This window comes from Pygocentrus nattereri, chromosome 5 (assembly GCF_015220715.1).
Source record: "Pygocentrus nattereri isolate fPygNat1 chromosome 5, fPygNat1.pri, whole genome shotgun sequence".
NCBI lineage: Eukaryota > Metazoa > Chordata > Actinopteri > Characiformes > Serrasalmidae > Pygocentrus > Pygocentrus nattereri.
This window is the reverse complement of record NC_051215.1, coordinates 18,213,916-18,232,961: the sequence shown is the minus strand read 5'-3', so window position 1 is coordinate 18,232,961 and position 19,046 is coordinate 18,213,916. Positions and strand designations below refer to the sequence as shown.

Below are 19,046 nucleotides of genomic sequence, written 5' to 3'. Positions count from 1 at the left end.
GTTAGTGTATTTGGTGAACTTTTAAAATAATTCTGTATTTGTATCTAAATGCAAGATTTCATGATGTACTTAATCAACTCATGTCAGAGATTTACACCATTACTCAGTAATTAATTAAAACTTTATTCAAAGGATTAGTCAAGCTATGAAGAAATATCTATGTTCTCCAGAGACTTAAATAACTTCAAACATTCAGAATTAAAATGTACAACAAGAATCAAAATGGTTTTGGAGGTCTGTCCAACAGGGTCCTAACATGCGCTTCTGAGGCCTTCTGGAAAATTGAATCTTGCGCCTCCAACTACACCCTCCTCATAACATTTGTGATCATGGAGCTTCAGTGTGGAATAGTGAAGCAGTTAACAGTGGTTTCACCAAGGTACAAGCACTGCTAATTTTTGTTTCAGGGAGAAAGGCCATGTCCCCCTGAAATTAAGTCTGTACAAAGTGTTACACTGAGCAAGTGGAAGAAGCAGCAGAAACAAGGGTTTCTGATTTGGGATTGGTTTTTGTACAGCATATACAGCTTGAACCAGTTTGACTTCTTATAAGAGCTATACATTGTTCAGTCAAGTTATCCTTTATAGTGGCACCTTCATCCAGAAAGACAGAACACAGTGTTGGGAAGTCAGCATGTACTCCAAGGAGTTTGTGAAAGGGGTGGATAGGATTCAAAGTAAAAGAGCGCTCACAGTACAGTAAATGTTAAATTTAACTTTAGTATTCTTTTTTAACTTCTACTGTCTCAATTTCTTTCCTTAAAAAAATTTACATTTTTCATATACATATATATTCTCTCACATATATATTTCGTTAGAGAGTCTGTAAGAGCTTGAAGCTCATCCACCACGGTAGAGCTCGTTTAGTCTGTCCAGTTCTTTGCAGTTCTCCATGGTCATTAGCTCAGCCTTCTTGCGTAGCCTGTCATCCCTGTACACTTTAGCGGCATAGAGCAGGTCTGTTTCTGAGAGAGAAACACACACCAAAATCAGGTATTTTTAAGTCCAGTAAACTCATATCAGGCTGTACAATTAAGTTATAGATCAGCTCAATGAGTGTGTTATGGCAAATACTTTGTGTTCCAAGGATTTTATGAAACAGTTTCATAGTCTAAAGAAAAAGTAAAGCAAAGAAGTCCCAAAAACCAATATATTTCCAATATATTTCTAATATTGTCAATTTCTACAAAAAAAGTAGTTCCAACAAAGAGTAAGCTGACCATTACTGTTGCAAAGCAATTAATGGTCAGCTTAATGTCACAAGTAACACAGTCTTCACACTAGATTGTGTGGTTGGACCTGACTGTTGAAGTAAGGACCCAAGATCACTAAACTTATACGACAATAATACAACATTGTATCATGGTATCAAATGGCAGTTCTCAGTAAAGTTGCACTATGCCAAAATTGAGGATTAGGAAACCTCCCTGGTAGAAAACATAATTGCACCAAATGTGCAAAACATTGCGCTGTAACATCAGTTGTGTCCCTCCAATCAAAACTGGGTGAACAAAATGTCTTCCAAGGATTTAAATGAATAATATACTGTTATCATATACTTATTAGTATAATGTTATTTTTGCAGGAGTCCTTCTACTCATGAGGTGTGTTGTCTTGCGCAGACATCTTTAACAAAAATGTGCTTTCTTTTGCTCTGTTCAAGTCAGAGAAACTTACCTTAAGAAAACAAAAGATGAAAGAGAAAGCAGAAGCATAACCTAGCAAGCATTTTCCCTAATACTATAATAAGACAAAACTGTTCATTTACAATGGCATTTTTCTGGCATGCTTTCACAAACCCATTTTTACTACGAAATATGAGAGAAATATGCTCTACACCAAACCACAGCCTTATTCAAAAGTCTTATGCAGGCATGTGAAGCCATACATAATGGAAGTGAAGAATGAGGTGAGGAAATAAAGCATACTTGTCTGTCTTTCCTTCCAGCAGTTGTTGCGCACATTGGACACGTAATCCTCCTCCACATTCTTCTCAATCTTCTGCAGTGCAGAGCCCTTATACTCAGATTTGAAGTCTCTGGTGACATAGTAATCAACATGCAGGTTCTCTGTCTGTCTCTTCACCGTCTGACCCGTTGACCTGCTCAACAGACATACCACAACCTGCATGAAAACTCAGGCAATCTGGGTAAAGCTGAATTCTTGAAACATTTATGCATACATGGTTGTTATGCCAGTGTAAATTTACAATGTTTTATGTGCAGTATCCAAAGAAAAATGTTATGAGTTCTTAGCCCTCCAGGTTTCACTTGGAAAAAATAACTCTTTTGCTTTAATTGGGAAATATAGGCCTCCCTCTGCGCCACACTCTGCAGTCGAGGAATGGGGGATCTTTTATCCAAATTTAGTGCTTCTGAATTGCTGGTCCTTGGTGATTTTAACCTCAACTGGCTTTCTAATGCATCCGATCACTTAAAGGAAATATGTGGCAATCTTAACCTAACACAGTTAATCAATGAACCGACTCGCCCAAATCTGAAAGAACCCACAAGAAAGTACAACCTGATAGATCTAATACTCTCCAATAAAGCTGACAAAATTACTGCCTCAGGAGTTTTTGAACTTGGCATAAGTGATCATTGTCCCATCGGATGTATTAGAAACAGTTGCACAAACAAAACAGGCTCTCTGTTGGTGGTTAGAAGAAATTTTAATAATTTTAATGAGCAAGCTTTCCTTTCTGACTTAGCAATGAGTGAAATCCACCTTACACTAGAAATCTCAGATGTTGATGGGGCACTAAACCACTTCAGTAAAACTTTCCTAACGGTGGTAAACAAACATGTCCCATTCAAAAAGTCAAAAATCAGAGACAGATCAAGTTCCTGGTTTACGGGTGAAGTTTCCTCATTGTTTAGATTCAGATTCCTTTATTGATCCCAGGGGGAAATTGCAGTAATGCCAGAAATAAAGCTTGGTCAACTGCTAGACGCTCAGGGGAGAGAGACCATTGGCTTACCTTTAGACAGCTGAGAAATAAATGTACCTCTGCTGTTAGAAAAGCTAAATCAGAATATTACTTTAGCTTAATCACCAGCACTAGAAACCCTCAAAACTTCTGGAAAATAGTAAATTCTCTAAAAAATAATTCCCCCCCTTTTCCAACAAGCGATTTAGTTGACGATCAGCTGATTTCTGCCCAGAAGGAAATATGTCAAGCTTTTAACTCACATTTTGCTGCAGCTGGCCACATCTTGGATAAGAATAGCACAAACCTATTAAATAAAACTCAGCTCTACTATTTCTAAAACGCATGGTCTTTTCTCACTCCAGCCATTTTCTCCATATTTAGTTGCTAGTGCCCTGGCTAAAATTAATCCACGAAAAGCCACTGGAGAAGATGGGCTGGACCCCTTTTTATTGCGTCTCGCAGCCCCGATTATTTTAGAATACATTTTATTCATTTTTAATCTTTCAGTTTTATATTGCTGAATTCCCAGGGTCTGGAAAACAGCTCATGTAATTCCTCTGCATAAAGGTGGTGAGACAACAGATCTGAATAATTATAGGCCAATCTCAAAACTGTCGTGTTTAGCAAAAATGTTAGAATCTCTAGTAAACCAGCAATCTCTGCTACGACACTGGTTTTAAACAATCGTTATTCAGACACAGACAAGAAGAAACATTGTGCAGCTGTTTTTAGTGACTTAACAAAAGCATTCGACACAGTTGATCACACACTTCTTTTACGGAACTTAGAAAAGATTGGCTTTGATGCAACTGCGCTGGACTGGACCCAAAACTACCTCACTGACAGAAATCAATGCATGACATTGAATAATTATAAATCAGAGTTGGTATCTGTATCTAAAGGTGTACCACAAGGTTCAATTTTGGGTCCAGTCTTATTTAATATCTACATAAATGATATTGCTACCTCTGCTTCAACCTCAGACTGCAAAATTCACCTTTATGCAGATGATACGATTTTATATTGCTCAGCTGATTCTATTCATGCTGCAACAAGAAAATTACAGAGCTCATTTAATGCTCTGCAGGTGGCGTTATATAAGCACAAACTAGTTTTAAATGCCACGAAAACTAAGTTCATGCTGTTTTCCAGATCTTTTAATACTGATTTTAGTACTGTAAATATTACTACCCTGGCAGGATCCACTATTGAGAGAGTCACAGAATATAAATACCTTAGCATATGGCTGGATGATAAACTCTGTTTTAAACCACACATAAATAAACTAGTCAGTAAATGCAGACAGAAGCTGGGTTATTTTTATAGACATAAGTCCTGTTTCCCCATGCACGGCCAGAAAAAGACTAGTTGAAGCAACTTTACTATCAGTGCTGGACTATGGTGACGTTATCTATAAATATGCTCCCTCCAGCTCTCTCAAATTACTGGACCCAGTGTATCACTCTGCCCTGAGGTTCATCACTGGAGATCCGTACAGAACTCACCACTGTGAGCTGTATGCGAAAGTTGGGTGGCCCTCTTTAACGGTACGAAGGGAAACACACTGGTTGATTTTTATTTATAAGACACTCTTCGGTCATTTGCCAGAATACATCACTTCATTGATGAATACAAATAACAGTAATTATCAGACTCGCTCTAGCAATTGGATCAGCTGCCAGGTACCAAGAGTTTTTACTGAACTGGGAAAATCTGCTTTTAGTCACAGTGCACCAGTGAGCTGGAATTCACTACAGGAAACACTAAAACTCAGCTCACTGGTGTCACTCAGTCATTTTAAACTTTTAATATCAAACCACCTACAGACAGCCTGTACCTGTTTTACTTAATCATATTTATTCGTTTATTTATACTTTTATTTTTGTGTTAGTTCTCCTTAGTTCTTTATCTCTTTTTATTTACTTATTTCCTCTCATTTTATTTTTGTTTTTTAACATTACTTTTTTTAAATTTGTGATATTGTATTATTACCTTATTAATTTCTTATCTACTTTTGATCTTAATTCCTTACCATTTAAATCTAAAGTTCCATTTTTATCTACTTTTATCTTTTATTCACTGTTATTTTAAATTTTCTTTTAAATTAAAATGATTAATTGTAGTTATTATTTTCTTTGTCATGTCAATCCCTGTTTCTGTAAATGCTTGGCTACATTGAAAATGAGGGTTGCCTTCAATGTACTTCCGAGTCAAAATAAAGGTTGATTGATTGATTGATGCCCTTTCATTTCATGACTTGAGTGTTTATGGCCTACGGCAGGATTTTGGTTTACACTAATTTTATGCATTACAAATTGCAGTTTCAAAATCACATGTTGCTGCCATATGGCAAGAAACTGCACAGTATCCCCCAATATATTTCTACAATTTTACAAGATATATCCTTTTCAATATGTAAAATATTAACATTTTCTTTCATGTATTTCATAATGTGGTAAAGTTTCAATCAAATATTACAAAACCTTTGAGATACAAAATAATTAAAATAAAAAAGGACATATGATAATGAGGCTAAGAGGCCACTAAATAAGAATATACTACCATGGTTTACACTCATACATTACAGGTCAGGGCCAGGGAGGACACTGCATGCTAAACATTACTTCAGAGGAATGAATTAATATTTATTTTTCTATTTGAGTGAACATGATGAGAAAATAAATTCATTTCAGAAATTCATCCTCTTGAGCAAAAGCAGTACACAGCCAAAGATTCACAGAAGACCATCTGTACTACAACAGGAGACCTAACAAAATTCTTCTCAGTGAACAATCTTTTGGATTACACTTGATGGCAATAAATATAATAGAAATGGAGAAGTCAACCAATAAGGGAAGACGTTGAGCAAGAGACAGTCAATGGAGCACCACGTTATTGCTCCTCCTGTGCTAAGCTTTCAGAGCTTATTAGCCTGACACAAAGAGGCAACATGAGCTTCTGCTGAGACAAATGGTCATGGTGTGCTCGGATTGATTCCTTGCAATAAATCTAATCCTGTTTAAGATACGCTGGTTTTAAATGGTCATAAACCCACATGTGAAGGAGGAAAAAATTCCAACCACCACACTTCCTTATTACCTTTTTGTGTATGTTCAGTTATTTTCCATGCCTAAAATAAGAACGATTGCATAGAAAATTTAAGGTATTAGAGCTGTTTACCTTTAAGATAAAATATCAGTTATATTAGTCTACTGTTTAGCTAAAAAGACTGCACAATATGGATAAAATATTACACTGTTATTCTGCACTAATAAATGTCTACACTTGAATGAATAGTATTAATAACTGGCTCTAAAATTCAAACACCCACCGAAACACATCTGTAATATCTGAAACTACTAAGATAACTAACTAACTAACTAAGATGCTCGGAGCAAACAAAACATTTATTGACTGGTTAGAAGGCTTATGTGCACACTGCAGCCGTCTATGCTATCAGTATTGCAAAACCCACAAACAAAAAAAAGAAATAAATCCACATACGGTCTGGAGTACAGGCTGTAAGGAGGAGTGGACACCAACAGCTGGCTGAGAACAGACACCAAGATCAACACAACTATTGGCATAAGCTGAATAAACATGGAAAAGCCTCCCTGAGGGACAGAAAGAGACAGAAAAGAAATCAGACAGACCTCAGCTAATGCATCAGCCACCATCAATCAGCAAGGTAAAAACTGTGTCACTGTAGTATTTATAATGCATACCAATATATTAAAAAAGCATCTATAATGTATTACATAGTGTGTGTGTGTGTGTGTGTGTGTGTGTGTGTGTGTTGCAGTGTGTCATTTTATGCTTTGTGACAAGCTTAAATACAGAGCTCAAGATCTTGGCATTAAAAATTTGACTGGATCAAATGTATGGTACTGTAAGTGTGCATTTTGGGTACTTGTTTATGTGGACTTTTTACATTTGTTTCTCATTTTCATTACAAAGCATGTTCTTTTTAGAGACAATAAAATTACTGAACTGAATTGAAACTGCACTGACAGCATATGAAAGAAAGCCTACCCTGACTACAAAATAACACTTTCTCAGGGAAGTACTAAACTAGCAGTTCTATAGTTTCTAAAGCTACTAGTTCATGCTCAGTGTCAGTGCCACCACAATACTAGCAGCTATTGGTGTGTTAATTGCATGGCATTTTAGATAAAGCAATGAGAAACAAATGACAGAAGATCAACATACATCTCCTCTTTCTTCTCTCTCTCTTCTGCCGTGTTCCGTCTGCTGAGCGTATCGAGCACGGCCATTAGTAAATGTTTGTGTAGTTGCTGATGAGACAGGAGGAGAGATATAAGGGGAGATACTGAGAATGATTTAAACTTTAGCCAGAGAAACACAAAGTTTTACCTTCTCAAATACTCCATATTTAACTTGTGAGCTAATTAGTAATCCTTTCTTAGTGTGATGGAGCTGAAAAACCAACAAATGTGCAGTGCTGAAAGAATTCTATTTTGCTGTGAACAGTTTAATAATTAAAAGTACATAGCAACAAAAAAATAATTAGGACAACCCCAAACAAAAAGTTTTATAAGTTGTATTGATTAGATTTTTATTAATCTATCTTCTTCTTTTGGCTGCTCCCTTTAGGGGTCGCCACAGCGGATCATCTGCATTTTTATTAAACTATAATAACACATTATATCACCTATAGGCTTGTTTGAACCAGCAGCAAACATGGCGTTTTCTGACAGAAGTCAACCAAATGCAAGTGGCCTTACAAGCGTGAAATGCAGCAGCACAATGTTAATTAGGCCAGAAAGATCAGAAGACCTCACAAGTTCCCAGCAAGTGATGAAGCAATAAATCAGAGTGCATTCACAGCAGCAAATCCACCACAGCACTGATATGTTGTGAAACATGTACAGATAAATATATTTCGAAAGTAACAACTAGGTTTGCTAAAATGCATCAATAATATAGCCATGCTGCAATATAAAGATGTTTCCTCTGCTCTGATCTTTTTTCTGTTATCAAAAAAATAAGGTGCAACCATGATGCATCAAATAGTTTCCTACAAGTTTCCTAATATAATCAAATCGTTCTTAACGTAACTGAAATTAATGTAACAAACAGATGGAGCAGATTATGTTCTGACATACTGACTTACAAGAGGGGAAACCACCTCCAAAGAACATGTTGAAGAGATCTTCGGGTGTGATATCAGCCTCAAAGCCTCGGTGGAAGTCAAAGCCTCCTTGGCCGCCATGTCCCTGGCTGCTCAGCTCCTCCCCTCCTGTGAGGTCATACTGCCTCCGCTTATCCGCATTACTGAGCACTGCGTATGCATTGCCGATTTCTGCAGACAACATGGAGGATGCAAAAACGAATACACTTAAACATTCAGTTTAAGCTTCAAGTTTATCTTCTACACTCTAAGGCACTACACACATTTAAAAAACAAATATATGCACTCAGCATTATTTTCTATTCTATTCATATAAAAATTGAAAATTCAATTAATCAATACCTCAACACCTAACACAATAGATATTTTAGAGGAAAAGCTTGATAAAAACTAGACATCAAGTATAACGAAGAAGCAAGAGTTACTTTTGAAGGCCTCCGTGGCTCCAGGTGCATGATTTTTGTCTGGATGGAACTTTAGTGCCAACTTCCTATATGCTTTCTTCAGCTCCTCCTCATTCGCTTCCTTACTGATGCCCAGCACCTCATAGTAGTCCTTACACCTCTTTATCCTAATCTCACACACACACACACACACACACACACACACACACACACACACACACACACACCAGTTTGAGCATTGACTTGTAGGAGCAACATGCAGGATGTTCTACTTATTAAGATTCTATAAGAGTCAACAAATTGAGAGTTCAGCCAAAAATTAGATTTACCCGGTCTGCTCAGCCCCACCCCATATGTAGCTGATCAACCAAGATATGTTTAACATAGTTAAACTGCCTCAAACCAACAGATGAGAACATTCACATTCTGTTTTTGTAACAAACATAATTGAGAAAGCTAACAAGTGGGTTTGAGTTGGTAGTGGTGTGAGTTTTTGCATGAATCCCTAAGCTTTACACTGGCTGATAAAGGACACACTGCAGCCTCTCTCCTCCTCTCTCTCTTACAGACACCATGATATCCATGGGAACCCCAGCGAGTTGGCAACAAACCCATTTTGATTATTTCATTAACATTTCATAACAGAAAAATAAAAATAAAAGCTAAATATAACCACAAGCAGCAATGAGCAGATTCAAGCACAACATAAGCCCAAGAAGCTCTCAAGCACTTTGAGCCAATTAGGCCTAATAAGGTCTAATGCAGTTTGGGCCTTCGAGGCAGAGAGGCTGAAAAGAAGTCAGAGTTCATCAACAGGCCTTCATTTTTCATGAATAATAAGCAGGGGGCTTTAAACCTAATGTTTACATTTCAATTTACTGATCTACAAAGGTTTGAAGTAATGGTATGAGTAATGGTAAACTTTTTGTCGTTGTTGCATTTGCAAAGTATTTTGTTTCTCTAAGTTAAAGGCTTTGATAATCATGACATAATGAGACCCAATGCACTCATAAATGCCCTTTCTGCAAAATGGACCTCAGTGAAAGTGGGTCAAAATTGGTCCAAAACGTCTCCACATGTTATGAAATTTGATCAGGGATCTCCATCAAAGATGTTCACAGAGTTTTATTCCTATCGACCTTTTGACCTTGGTATAATAAGCTGTAGTCTTTAAATGAAAAATCCAAAATATCAGAGAGGGAGTGCAATTTATGACATAACATGTAACTACAATGTTATTCAGATCAGTGAACTGAATCAAAGTACACCTCTTATTTTTCTGTAGACTTTGCAGTATCATTGTAATAACATTTTTAAAGATTAAGTGTTTCAGCACTAAAGCGCCCCCTATGGGCCAATCAGGATCAAATTTTGCAAGCCACATCACAAACTCAATTTATAGACATATTTAAAATTTTGAGATGATCGGACCAAAGACCCTTTGAGCAGCTATAGCAATTTAAGCTAGCAATGACATGGCCGCAATGATTAAGTGCTGGAGGAATTAGTAATGAGCAAAAGATTTAAAATGTGCTGGATAATTATTTACCTAGAGAGGCTACAGAGTATTCCTAAACCACTTTTGAGAAGTTAGCTTAAAAGTCCACGGATTAGTTCGAAAAGTGCTAATTTCAAACAATGACTGAAAAAAAACGATGCACTTTTTAAATACACTTATAATGACAAAATGATTGTAACGCTGCACTACATGAGGGCATCTAAGTTATTAGACCAAAAATGAAAATCTGTACAAGATGCTTGATTTTCTGCAATAGCGCCCCCTAGTGGCCAAATGTTTTGACACTTCACAGGTTGTTAGAAGGTGGCGAGATAAAGACAGCTGTCAAGTCTCATAAGGATTGGCCATTGTTAAGCCTGTCAAATGGCTGCTGAATGCTTAATGCATAAATTTCAATATATCAAAGTGTCCTTAAAGATTCACTTAGAGTCTTACTAGTAGATGGTAATTGCAAAGTTTCAACTTGATAGGAGGTACGGATTCTGAAAAACAGCTATTCAGGCATAATAAGCATTTACAACGCCCCCTAATGACTTATGTGCACAAAACTTGTTAGGCTACCTCAGCATCTACTTAGGAATAAGCCTGTCAAGTTTCAAATTTTTTGGTGAGGGATTCATGAGTTCTAGATTTTTCAATTAAATAAGAATTATTTAGATTTTTCCAGAAGGATTAATTTGCATATGGCAGGCATACTGTTTAAAAAATTGAAAATGTGCTGGGTAACAACAACAACAACAACAACAACAACAACAACAACAAGAAAAACGCTTGGATCCTAATTATACTTGCAAGTGGCAACGAGCGGCTCGAACAATGTCTGCACAAAAAGCTCTTATGCAGTTGTCTTTATTCATAGGCAAAGACAAAAACCTGAAAGAAAGCCAGAGATGATCAAAGTCCTTCATTTTATATAAAAAACCAAGAAGAGGTCTTTAAACATGCATATTTAAACAGGCATCCATATGCCCTGACCTACCACAGTTCGCAGAACATGCTAAATTTGTGTTCGTGCCATTTGCAAAGTGGTTTGGTTTTCCACATTTCACCTTCAGCAAAGATTCTCAGTTTTGTTTCCCACTGACCTTTTGACCTTTGTATAATAAGCTGTACTTCTTGAATAAATAATTAAAAAATAATTCAAAATACCAGGCAAAGAGTACAATTTGGGACATAATATGTAACAAAGTTGTAACAAGTTATGACAAATAAGCTATCCAGCACAGTGAACTAAATCACATAGCTCCAACTGTTTATCTGCAGACTTTGTAATAACATTATAAAAGCACATTTAAATGATTTTAGGCATTTAGAGTGCTAAAAAGACCCCTTGAATGCCAACCTGGATCAAATTTTACAAAAAACATCAGTCTCAGTATACACAAATCTTTACCACTTGAGTTGCTTTTGATGAGTTCTAGCAATTTAAGCAAGCAATGCAATGGCTGCAAAATTGATGAAGGAAGATAAAAGTAAAAAAGAATTTTTTTTTTTATAATTTAGGAGATTAACCCCACACAGTATTCCTGAATCAATCTGAAAAAGCTAACAAAAAATCCATGCACTAGTTAAAAAAGTGCTATTGTCCAACATTTAACAACTGAAAACAAAAAAAAATATATAGATAATTATTTAGTTTTAACACCTTCTGAATTTGACACCACTTACGTGAAGTTTCTGTTAAGCGCATAAAAATATACTGCCGTTGTCTGGTAACAGAAAATTTGTACTGGTGACCACTGTTGCCAAAAGGTCTGTGATTCAACTTGAAACTGCAGACCCAGTCATGAACATATGAATTGCTTCATTCCAGTTTCTTTTTTTTTTCTTTACCCAATTCTCTCCCCAATTTAGTCATTTCCAATTCCATCTGCTAGTTAGACAAACTGCCTCTCATGCAAAGTCATTGGACAGCTGAACACGCTCAGAGGAAAGCGGCTACTGACAGATCTGTTACGTCAGCTAACAGACACCTGCGCGGACTAGCATCACATTGAGTGATGGGGGGGGGGGGGGGGGGGGGGGGGTGATGGCTTAAAAAGCTTAAAAGTTCCAGAGTTGCTTACTGAAAAACTTACAAAATGTAAGGATTTAGAGCCACTGCAGCAAACCCTGGCTGAACAGTGCTGCAGTCTGCGACCTTGATGTCAAACTGAATGAAACAGTGTTCAATGAAATTCAGTTTATTTATTTGGAATTCAGTGCATCTAAGGAATCAGGACTTGGGTTATATCATATATGGACCTGCTGAACACACCATTAGATGGTATCCGTCACGGGTTTTAGGGAATATTCTACCGTTTCGTACTGTCTGTCATGTGCTGCTGATCATTTTCTGGCACCATGTTAAATTTTCGCCAGCATGAGTCAATGGCTTATACTGTTAAGGCTCACTGCATGATCAGAAACACCTCCCGATCTTCAAAGATGGGGATGTTAGTAGAGAAAAATCATCAACCTTGTAAAACCTCTCAGTTGCAAAAGTGCCATTTGATTCGATCACTCCGTATTTTCTGGTAGCTAATGTACGCTACCTTTAAAAACACAGCAGCCCAGCTAACCCAGTTTCCCTTGCTACCCCACATCCAAACCTGTAGATCAGTGCTGTGCCCCTCCCATGACCCGCCCATTTTTGAGCATATTTCAAAGTTGAGCCAGAAGTGGAACTGGCAGAAAATAGTAGGTTGTAGTTCACTAGCTGTGCGCTCAGAGCACAGCTGTCCTCTCAAACATTCTGGCACAAAATTAACTCCATACTCAGGTAAACTGCCAGCATGCTTAAAAGCTAGACTGTGATGCTGATAGTGCTAAGATGGTGGTGAAGAAAAATCATCAATCTCATGAGCATCAAACCAGTGAGCATGTTTCCAAGAATGCATTTATAAGGATGTCACTGACCAGGTAAATGTAGTGCAACTGTAACTAGGCTAACTACTCTAGCTGTCTTTGGTTAGAACGAAAAACTGATTTTATCAAATTTGATCAATATTACCTCAAAAAAATAACATGTCTACTCATAATCCACAGGCTCCATTTTTTCAACATCAGACCAAGCCATGTCACTTCAAAGTGTTTGTCACATATCCAAACAATTTGAACCTGCGGTGCAGACAAGATGCTTACAGCAAAAAACAACATAGAAAAAGGGGCCACAAGCAAACACATGAAAAGCCTTCTGTGATGTATTAGCTACTGTAGCACACCTCCACAGGGACACTGAGCAGCACAAATGCCTAGTCACTGTGCTCTGAGACTCCATGTGATGCAACATGGTGAAAGAGTGAAAGTCTATGACCTGCCACCAGAAAGTTAACCATGTCAAACATCTACACCAGGCTTCCCAATTTAAGCACCATCATAGCAACCTTTGGACAACTGTGCCCACATTTAAATGCTAAAGAGCAGAAAACTTTTGAACTGTTGAAAAAGAAAGCGTAGTGCTATGATAACTGGTTAATCTACAGATGCAACTTGCACTACTAAATGCAGTTTTTATTACCCCAAACTCTTAAGGTGATCTAGAGGTTGTGGGGAAATCTATAAATAGTGTAGGCATACTCTTACTACTCGGCTGTCATATTCCAGATTAACATGTGGAGAAAAAGAGCCATCTCCTGATGAAAAAAATAATTAGTTCCATCAGCACTAACTTTCTAGCTACACATTATAAGATGAATAGTGAAATGTGCCAATTCGGTGATTCAGTTAGCCAACATTAGATGGCATTAACCTTAACTAGGGATGCATCAATGCAACTTTTTTTCTCAGATAGAGTACATTTCACATGTAAAACTCGCTCACACCCATTCCAATACCACAACGAGTAGCCACCCAATTAAGGTGGTTGTTAGTGTAAATGAGGGCAACGTACCTTGATAATTTATTAAAACTGCTGCCTGCAAATTATTTGTATTAGCTAGTTATACTATATTAGTTATCGTGACTAAAGTAGCGTTGCAGTGGTGAAGAGTGGGTCTTGCTCCATATCAGAAAAGTACTTTTGTACAGCTATAAGTAAAACACAGTTTTTTTGTTTCACTGGTTTGATCCCTGGACCTTATCTGCCTCTTTCAACACAGTGACAGCTGGAATCACAACAGAGGCTAAAAAGAGTTTACACCCAAAAGAGTTTACTTGTGGAGTCTTGCTGGAGTTTTGTTTGGCTGGTTGAGCTATAGTTAATGTTCTCTAAAGCAAGGCATACACTGTGATTTTAGAAATCTTTAATTTGGTGACTCACACTGTAGATTAAAACAGACTGTCGTGTACAGAAAAAGCCTACGTGCAGGGTTGGGATAGCTACTGAAAAATTTGTATCTAGGTACAATTTAGCTACTTTCCCAGAAAGAATAGTGGCTACTTTTGCTCTACTTTTTAGCTACTTTCAAAGCGTGATTGTCAGAACGTTTGTAAATCTCCACCTGAAACAACAAACAGGCCCAACTGACAGTGTGAACAAGACACTGCATTTAATCCTGTGCCAGACAGAAAAATACAATTGAAAAACTGCAAATATACAAAAAGATCACCAAAAAGTGTAACAATCAAACGTACACACCCAAAGGCGTGATACTCAACAAAAATTAAGAGTAAATGCAAAGTCATATCATTACACATTTTTCCTAATAAAAATCAACAAAAATAACAATACAATATGAATAGAAACCAAAGAATTTTGTGTAAAGCATCGTCAACTGTTGAAATAAAACAGCTCAAATTTAAATATTTCTGTGTGATCAGGTATAACATCATGAACAACTCCTTGTTCTGATGCTCATTGTCCATTTTATCAGCTCCACTTACTATACAGGTGCACTTTGTAGTTCCACAATTACAGACTGTAGTCCATCTGCATACTTTGTTAGCCCCCTTTTACCCTGTTCTTTAGTAGTCAGGACCATCATGGAGAGCAGGTACTATCTGGGTGGTGGATCATTCTCAGCAGTGCAGTAACACTGATGTGGTGTGGTGTGTTGGCGTGTGTTGCGCTGGTCTGAGTGGATCAGACACAGCAGTGCTCATGGAGTTTTTAAACACCTCAGTGTCACTGCTGGCCTGAGAATAGTCCACCAACCAAAAATATCTAGCCAACAGCGTCCTGTGGGCAGCATCCTGTGACCACTGATGAAGGATTGTGACCACTGATGAAGGATGATGAAGATGATGATTAGCTCATACTGTACAGCAATAGATGAGATGTCATTTCTGGCTTTGCATCTACAAGGTGAACCGACAATACAGGTGTGTCTAATGGAGTGGACAGCGAGTTGACAGTGTTTAAAACTCCAGCAGCAGTGCTGTGTCTGATCCACTTGTACAAGCACAGCACACAAGAACACACCACCACCACGTCAGTGTTACTGCAGTGCTGAGAATGATCCCCCACCAAAATAGTACCTGCTCTGTGAGGGTCCATGGGGGTTCCTGACCACTGAAGAACAGAGTAAAAGGGGGCTAACAAAGTATGCATAGAAACAGATGGACTACAGTCTGTAATTGTAGAACTACAATGGGCACCTATATAGTAAGTGGAGCTGATAAAATGGACAATAAGCATAGAAACAAGGAGGTGGTCATGATGTTATGCCTGATAGTTGCATGTACAGACATGACATTAAGAGTCTTCATTAAACTTCAACACTTTAGCCTCAAAATCCTCATCATTGACTGATTCTGTTTAGGGTGATAATCAGGCCTGAATAATCTCTCCACTGCTGCAGAGCTGCTGCAGCTCCACAGCAGAACTAGATTTCTAGGTAAAGTAACAAAATAAACCTCCTTTGCTGTAAATTCGTTATAACACACATTTCTAACACAGTTTTCACAATAAACGCTGGACACACAGCAACATAGAAAGAAACGGGAAAGAGAAAGAAGACGAACAATAATTTGGAGATGAATAGACTTATTTACATTTAGAAATCACTCTGGTTTGCTGATACGTTTAATCTGCAGCAACTTGCGAAACTTAAGTCAGCTTCTCTTTCTCCTGCTTCTTGTTCAAATTCTCCCGTTCCACCTTCAAACGAGAAGCTGGAGGATAAGAAACGACTTCAACCTCAAAAAGTCAAACACTGAGAGACATTTTACTAGAAACTCACAGAGAAGTTTCCCAAGATGTAAGAAAAGAAGCTACAGCTAAATGTTAAAGCACAACAAAGTGAGTTTGCTTTTGTTTTCAGCCTTTACTGTCAGCGCATACTGTGATATACTTACAACTTACAGCCAAGACGTAAAACGGATGTAAAATGTGCCCCCCAATGTGGTTTGATTTTTGCTGAAAGGACAAAATGGCTCTTCTTAACATTTCGATTACGACCCCTGAGTTAAGCCTACTAGTAAAGGGTGATCAGTGCGTGGGGTGAGCGCGTGCATCTGCTTGAGCTGTCCATGGCTCAGTCAGGTTTGCATAGTCGCCACCAGCCTAGTGAACGACCGTGTTCTGTGGTTCATTTTTCCTGGATTGATTGAAGCCTGTAGCGAAAAATTTCGCTATAGCTACAGAAAAATGTACTACTCAAATTTTTTTATGAAAACGTAGCTACTAGCTACGTTCCATAAAACTGTAGCAGCTACAGCTACTAGCTACAGAAATTTGTAGCCAACTACAAAAAAAAAAAAAAAAAAAAGTAGTGCACTACTTTGCTACTCCCCCATCCCTGCCTACTTGTTATATCCACTGTACAAAAACGCTCGGTCTGATTGACAACACATGAGAAACAGCCTCTACAAAAAACATCACTGTATTAATGTTTATACCTCACAATTTTTAACTCCATCCTCTTAGCCTTGGTGTGTGTGTGTGTGTGTGTGTGTGTGTGTGTGTGTGTGTGTGTGTGTGTGTGTGTGTGTGTGTGTTTAAACTGGGCTAAAATCGAACAGTGTATGCCAAGGCAGATTCTTTTATGTGACTAACAACTTGGTGACCAATTGCCACAGTTCAGCAACACTTTACTGTGATAGCAGACCTTCCTTCACTGTCAACTTGAGTCCTTTGTGCAGTAGCATGGTGGTGTTCACTAGGCTTATGCCATATATCAGGTATCAGGTACTATTGGATGTTAGTATGAGTACATTTTTATGAGTATGAGTAAATAAGCACAGAATCGATCCAATAAAATATACCAGTATTTGGGTCTACATCCCTAACCTTAACTTTAGCTGTTGCTATACAGAAGTTCATTTGTTGCCCCAACAGTGAGCTACCTCCTATAACAAAAGTTAGATATTTAGCATCAATGGTAAAAATGTAAACAACAACAACATAATAAAACAGACACATGTCCAATATCTGAAATCAACCTCTCTTGTATTAACTCATTAACATACAGGTACATCAAGAAAGAAAAGGTGTTTGACATTTTGTATAGAGCCACTAAAATGATTTTTAGAGGATTTTCTATACACTGCTTTCAGTCTTGGCTGATTTCAACAGTGAGATGATCAATGAAATCAAAATCCAAGTCATAAAAAGGCTTATATGGTTTAGCATTTATAGGAGGTATAATCACCATTTTGCATTAGCTAAAATTACACAGATTACATACACCACACATCAGAAAAATATCTAACCATTTTGTGTTATTTGTGGTTGTAAGAAAACAACTGACTGGATTGATTTAGCTTGCACTGGAGCTACAAGGCTAGTGTTGCTAACAAATTACTGAGGCCAACACCCCACCATGATAACACTGTGCTAAATGCCTAACTGCATGACTAAAACACCACACACTTGGCTCAAATGGTGTTGAAACCCAGCTTCATAAAAAAAAAATAAATAAAATTAAAAAAAAAAACAGCTTTCTACAAATAAACGTTAAATATCAAGATTGGAATACTGGTGAAACTTTAACATCTTTCCAATGCAGTTAATTTGTTAAATATTAGCAATGCTTTATTAAGCATTTATGCCTGAAAACAAAACAGGTGGCAGACTGCTAACTGCTACATACACACCATATGAACAAAAGAATTAGAACATCTACATATTACACCTATAAGGGCTTTTATGATATTCCATTCTAAATCCATAGGCATTAATATGATGTTGATCCCTGCTTTGCAGCTGTAACAGCTTCCATTCTTCTGGAAAGGATTACTACAAGATTTTGGAGTGTCTCTGTGGGAATTTTTGCCTCTTTCTCTGGAAAAACAATTGTGAGGTCAGACACTGATGTTTGACAAAAACACTTGACAATCTCCATTCTAGTTTATCCCATGATAGATAACTCCCATGTATGGACCTTGCTTTGTACATTGGGGCACAGTCATGCTGGAACAAAAAAGGGACTTTCCCAAACTTTTTCCACAAAACTGGAAGTGCACGATTGTCCAAAATATCTGGGCACGTTAAACCACTAAGATTTTCCTTCAATGGAACTAAGCAACCCCATAGCATTATCCCTCCTCTACCAAACTTTTCACTTAACACATCACAGTGAGGCAAGTAATGTTCTCCTGACATTAGCCAAACCGAGACAAGTCCACTAGACCGCCAAATAGAGAAGCGTGATTTGTCAGTCCACACGTACATTTCCACTGGTCCAGAGTCTAGTGGCAGCGTGCACCACTGCTCTCCGACGCTTAGCATTGTGCATTTCACTATTAGGCTTGTGTGTAGCTGCTCAGCTGTGAAAACCCATTTTGTAATGTGCAGTTCCTCTTTTCATGGTGCTGCTTCCAGAGGGAATATGGAACTCTTTAGTGTGTGATTCAACAGAGGACAGGCGTTGTGAACTTCAGTACTCGCTGGCCCCACTCTGAGTTTGTGTGGTCCACCGCTTTGTGGCTAAGCTGTTGCTGCTCTTACATGCTTCTATTTCTCAATAATAGCTCCTACAGTTAACAGGGGCAGATCTAGCAAGGCAGAAAATGACTCAGACCTGACTTGTAGCAGAGGTGGCATCCTAAAAACCTACTTGTTTAGTGAAGCCTTTGGTAATTAGTTTTTACAATCATTGTGTTAATTGCACTCATAAATCCTAGCTAGCTACATTTTTACCTAGCAATGCAATATGTTAGCCTATACCCTGTGTGTTGT

The 19,046-nt window shown here is 37.8% G+C and overlaps 1 protein-coding gene across 1 annotated transcript in view; it reads right to left on the bottom strand.

The window, feature by feature from the left end:
• Positions 1-99: 99 nt before the first annotated feature.
• Positions 100-19,046, bottom strand: part of dnajb14 (DnaJ heat shock protein family (Hsp40) member B14) — a 30,093-nt gene continuing 11,146 nt past the window's right edge. Inside the window, exons 3-8 of the mRNA XM_017709048.2 lie at positions 8,509-8,654; positions 8,066-8,254; positions 7,141-7,226; positions 6,436-6,545; positions 1,928-2,100; positions 100-964 (exon numbers count right to left, since the gene is read on the bottom strand). Coding sequence (XP_017564537.1) covers positions 840-964; positions 1,928-2,100; positions 6,436-6,545; positions 7,141-7,226; positions 8,066-8,254; positions 8,509-8,654 — 829 coding nt within the window. The 3' untranslated portion in view covers positions 100-839. The remainder of the gene's footprint in view (positions 965-1,927; positions 2,101-6,435; positions 6,546-7,140; positions 7,227-8,065; positions 8,255-8,508; positions 8,655-19,046) is intronic.